The sequence below is a fragment of the Buceros rhinoceros genome, unplaced genomic scaffold (genome assembly GCF_000710305.1).
Source record: "Buceros rhinoceros silvestris isolate BGI_N320 unplaced genomic scaffold, ASM71030v1 scaffold41019, whole genome shotgun sequence".
NCBI lineage: Eukaryota > Metazoa > Chordata > Aves > Bucerotiformes > Bucerotidae > Buceros > Buceros rhinoceros.
The window spans coordinates 1,678-6,969 of NW_010430517.1; the positions used below are offsets into that span (position 1 = coordinate 1,678).

General features: G+C 43.8%; 1 protein-coding gene across 1 annotated transcript in view; it reads left to right on the top strand.

Moving 5' to 3' along the window:
• Nucleotides 1-827: 827 nt before the first annotated feature.
• MME (membrane metallo-endopeptidase) overlaps nucleotides 828-5,292 on the top strand; it is a 28,298-nt gene continuing 23,833 nt past the window's right edge. The window contains exons 1-2 of the mRNA XM_010143064.1: nucleotides 828-990; nucleotides 2,494-2,529. Coding sequence (XP_010141366.1) covers nucleotides 831-990; nucleotides 2,494-2,529 — 196 coding nt within the window. The 5' untranslated portion in view covers nucleotides 828-830. The remainder of the gene's footprint in view (nucleotides 991-2,493; nucleotides 2,530-5,292) is intronic.

Consider the following 5,292-nt stretch of genomic DNA (forward strand, 5'->3'; position numbering starts at 1 on the left):
GACGCGCTGAGAAAGTCACTCCTGCATGTATTGGAATTCTGTGAGCAGAGGGAAGTCTGGCCCCAAATAAGCGGGAGCAGATGAAGAGAGAGCAAAGAACTGTGGAACAGCAGCACTGCGAAAGGCCAAGCTACCTCTGAAGAGTGACCAAAATACAGTCTGAAAATCTGTTATTGCTCCATGCATGAACGCGAGCCCGCTCACGTTCTCACCATGGATGGGCTGCAGTGTTCTAACCTCATGAGAGAGGCCTTTAAAAATGACTGTGAAGACTCACTGTCTTCAGCGGGAACTTGACAGGCTCCCAGCAGAGCCTGATTTTTAATTTCTATTTTTAGAGACAGCTGTAAAGCTGTAGTCAAGAATTGCTTACATAATATTTTAAGAAATGACAGCGAAGCACAATGGCATATTTTGACCTTTGGCGTTAGATAAGTAATTGGCAGATTAAGTTAATTTTTATTCAAGCAGGGAGACTTGCTTTTTGCTTGCCTGTGAACTCCGGTACCATCACATGAGGTTAAAACACACAGGTACATTTTCAGCACAGGTTTACGGGCCTTCCTTTTCTATTTGGTGGCCTCTTCACATGAAGAAAGACCACCCTTCTGCTCCCAGTAAATGAGAAGTAGTGCATGGTACGTACTTGTGTGTGTGTGGTGAGAGAAGGGCAGAATGTTTTATTTCATGACTGACATTCTAGTAGTGTTACAAATACTTTGAAAACTCACCCAGAAATCGTCTTTGTCGCCGTGCAGTTGAGGAGCCAGACCTACAGCTCAGTGTAAGTCCTCTAGTAATACTGCTGTTTCCTTTTCAGACACTGGGTTATGGGCAAGTCGGAAAGCCAGATGGACATAACTGAGATGAACACCCCAAAGCCAAAGAAGAAACTGCGCTGCAGTGCCCTGGAGATCGGGCTGGCTGTGGTAGTGATTCTGCTGGCAATAGTCGCGATCACCATGATCGTTCTGTATGCCACCTATGACGGTGAGTGCTCTTCAGCTGTTCTTGAATGCACAAGTACCTAGGAGTATAGGAGTGTTCTAAGCAATTACAGAAAATGCTTTAATAAATAGAACCCAGTTGTTAGTGTGTAATTAAAAAATACTGAAGTTGCACTAACATTAAAATGTTGCGTGAGGAAAGACTGTGTTGCATGGTACGTGTAGCTGCACTATATAAAAGACTGAGAAAATACAATAACGAGGTCAGCTCTGGATTATTTACCCAGATTATTTACCGGGATTATTACAAAATTGTACCTTACCGCGTGTATGAAATTAGCTTAGATGAATAGGTGCTACATCAGAGCTGTATTTCACCAGGATGTCACTGGGCAGCGTGACACAGTTACTGGAATGCCAAGCTGCAGCCACACGTCTTGCTGCTGGGCACCGACACCAACCTGTTTTTCTCCGGCAGGGGCTCTGTAATTCATTTGTCCACGCCAAGGTATGGCAGACACAAAGCATCTGCTTGCTCTGCCCGAGCAATGCTCCTGTTTGTAATTAACACTTCGGTCAGCACAAAGCGCTACAGAACACTGCAAGGTTAATGTTACTTTGAATCAGCATTGCTTAACAGTTCCTCTTTAATTTGGCTGCTCCTTCCAGACCATGTAGGGTGATGCACATGGACAGACAGACACAGGTAGAAAGCAACAAGTATTAGCTCTGGAAAGTTAGTTGTGGTCTAGGAGCAGACCTGAAGTGAGCCGGTAACACCGTGCACCAGGACTGACCAGTACTGTGGCAGTGCTTTGCAATGGTAACTCCGTGCAGGGGCAAATACCCTGGTAATTTTTGGAAAAGGTAATACAGAGAAGCTAGAATGTCCATTTGGGCTCAGGCTAGAATGTTTCCTTATGTCAGAAATTAAATGCTTTTCTTTGTTTTAAAGTACTTCATGATTTTGTTTAACTTTTTATTATAGTTAGTTCAGATATGGAATGGGAAAATGCCATTCTGAAATGAGAAATAAATGTTGTATTTCTGAAGTCTCAAAAGGAAACATTTTCCTGTTCCTGAACCTTGTATTTTGTTCAGAAGACTTTAGAGTGAATGTCTCAGAATTTTCAACTCTTTCCTCCGAACTCTTTTTGTCTTTGAAGGGTATTGCTAAATTCAAACTGACTTGGCAACTGCCTTTCGTCCATGTGCTACTTTTCTCTAAATTTCTTCTTTGTTAGAAAAATAGTATTTTGCCCACGTTTAAGTGATTGATAGAAGATTTTCCTCTGATGACTAGAAAAATTCCATGTGGTGAGTGACTAGCACTGAGTAACCTTAAAGGGATGAAGATGAGGGTGGTTTTTAGAGCCTGATCCTCTAAACGCTCCCTCCCCAGGTGTGAGGAGTCCTTCACTTCACCTTGCCGTACACCGCAGTGAAATGTGTCTGACGTGACTGTCCAGGGCAGTAGTATTTCCAGAAGGGTTTATTATAGTGACATTCAGAAAAGAGTTAAAAATGTGATTGTATCCTCTTCCAGATGGGGTTTGCAAGACATCAGACTGCATAAAATCAGGTAAGAATTATGTTTTTAAAATATGTTTTTAAATGAAGTCACCACCATGTAATGGTCCCAACTCACTGAAGCCAAGAATGGCACGTTGAGGCATGGGATCTACTAGCCCAAATGATTTTCTTAGCATAGTTCTACAAATGTAAAGCTCAGAAAATGCTTTAGGTCAATCAGAAGCCAGTTCTAAGACGAATTCAAGCAGAGGCTGTGTCTCTGAAGAAGGTACATGGGAGCCATGGCAGGTTTCCAGAAGGTTTTGTCTTACAGGCCCCATTTAGACTCGCAGACGTTCCAGAAGCAGTGTAAAAAGGTCATTATATTGGTTGCTTTACTTCTCTGGAACTACTTGTCTTAGGTCTCATTTTAGACAGTAGCCAAAGTGGCTACTTCGGGTGACTGCTCCCACACCTCGGTCCTGCTGGAGGTATCCACTGGTGAAGGTCTGAGGCAGTCCATTGTCTCCACAACTGGGTATTGTTGTCAGCCCAGCCTAAGCGTCACATAGGATTTATTTCAGATAGCCATCATGACCTTCTATTTACAATTCCACAGTGGTTTTCTGCCACCATGAAAGCTCATGATGTGGTTTGAAAATGATGAAATTCGTCACCTGCTTCATTTTTGTTAATCTCTGAAGTTGCTCCTTTTCAGCCAAATATACTGATCTGTTAAAAAGAAGTTCCGATAGACTATGTCATGATGAGTGATCTCACACCGGAAAAGCAGTAGAGGGTTTGGAGAAATGAAAGCTCAAGTAAGATCTAAACAGATGCAAAAGCAACGATATCAAACTGGAACACCAACTTCTGGCCATGCTACGACCAATAGCATTAGTCCGTGTTTCTGTCTCGGAGCAGGGGAAAAGCTGCGTGGTGCCTTGGGCTGGTGGCAGTGAAACCTGGCCCTGTGGAGGCAGCTGGGGTCAGTCTGGCTGCGGTAGCCATTACACAACCGTCAGCCCCAAACACCACGTCTGTAAATCTGTAAATGATTTGGAGCGGATAGCGCTGAGCAAAGGTGGGAACGATTAGCTTGAATTTAAAATGGTTAGTTATTAATTGAGCCAGCATGTCCGTGTCCCACCATGGTATAATGCATTTACGGTAGAGAGTATTCTGGATGTGTTGGGCTCCTCCATGGAGGAGCTCACATGGCTGTTAAAGGAAACACCAAAGGGGAGGCAAGTGTTGGTAAGGACGTAATTGCCTAGAAGATGAGGTGTTCGATGAGGTGGTCACTGGAGTGAGTGAGTTCTGGGCTCCAGAAGCAGAACGCTGTGAGTCAGGAGCCCAGAATGGGTGGCTGGCATCTGCTTGCGCCTTGGGGCTCCAAGAGCTTCAAAAACAGTTCACCGAGTTTGTCAGAACTATATAATAAAATAACAAAATAACTTAGTATCTTAAAAATGCAATGAAAAGTGCTTAAACCAGAGAAATAAAGTGTATTATTGCTGTTCAGTAATAATCCTACTGGGATGAAACTACAAGGTTAATGTTACTCTGAATCAGGATTGCTTAACAGTTCCTCTTTAATTTGGCTGCTCCTTCCAGACCATGTAGGGTGACGCACACGGACAGACACAGGTAGAAAGCAACAGGTATTAACTCTGGAAAGTTAGTTGTGGTCTAGGAACAGACCTGAAGTGAGCCGGTAATGCTGTGCACCAGGACTGACCAGTACTGCGGCAGTGCTTTGCAATGAATTCCAAAATTCTGCAATAGGTACAAGCCACAAAAAAAAGAATAAAGAGAAGATACAGGAGAATTTATGGTACATTTAATAGGGCAGCTTCAAATAAATGACCAGAAGCAAACGTGATGAGAATTCAATTGGTTATACACAAGAAAAATACCAGTGTCTGCACGGAAACCTTATCAAGGCCTGTGGGATCCCCAGCAGTGTGGCACAGGAAGACACCATGTCATTTGCACACTTGGGCATGTTCTGAGTACGCTGACATTCTCTGCTAATTGTCCCGAGCTATTCTGGTGAGAGTAGGGGAGTTTGATCTCACACCAGTGTCTCCTAGGTAAGGACACTGCAGTTCTCCTGCATCCTCCCCTGGTCACCGGCCGCTACGTCAGCAAACATTACTCGATGAGTAAGCGATTAAAGCAGGGCCTGGCAGTCAGGAGCACCTCAATAAAGTTAATCATTAGGAGGGACTGGGTAAGGCTCAGCAGTCTTCAGTGACAGGAGATGGAGTAAACAAGTGAGGACAGGAGCAAACCCAATCCCTGAGGACTGGCGCGAAGCATCCCTCGTACGAGCTGTCTTCAAATGACTATAAATGGACCTGGAGTGGAATTCGAGAAGCAGAATACTCATTGGTCTCACAAAATTGTTTCCAGAACAAAACTGTCCCAGTGTGTACAGCCATGAATTTACTGTAAAGCTTCTTTGGGCTCAAGTGCCACCTTAGAGCACGTTTAGGATTCTCCAGCCTAATTGGTCTCACTGACTTTGAAGGGACAATTCCTGTGATGTTACTATGCTTCTGGGCTTGGGTGATTTAACAAAAAAAAATCACATTTCTTTATTTCTTTGATTTTAACGAGTCCATGGTGTCAGCCAAATAGTGAATGGGTGCCTTGGGGCTCGGATGTGCAAATTACACTCTTGAGGAGAGTATTCTCGGGGAGGACACTTAATACCTGTGCCTTGCAGGAAGCCCTAAGTGAAAGGCTCCAGCTCCATGAGGGAGCTCTTTCTGTTGTGTTTGCAGCATCTAACCTTTGTGTTGATTAGCTAATATTGGTAGCTTAG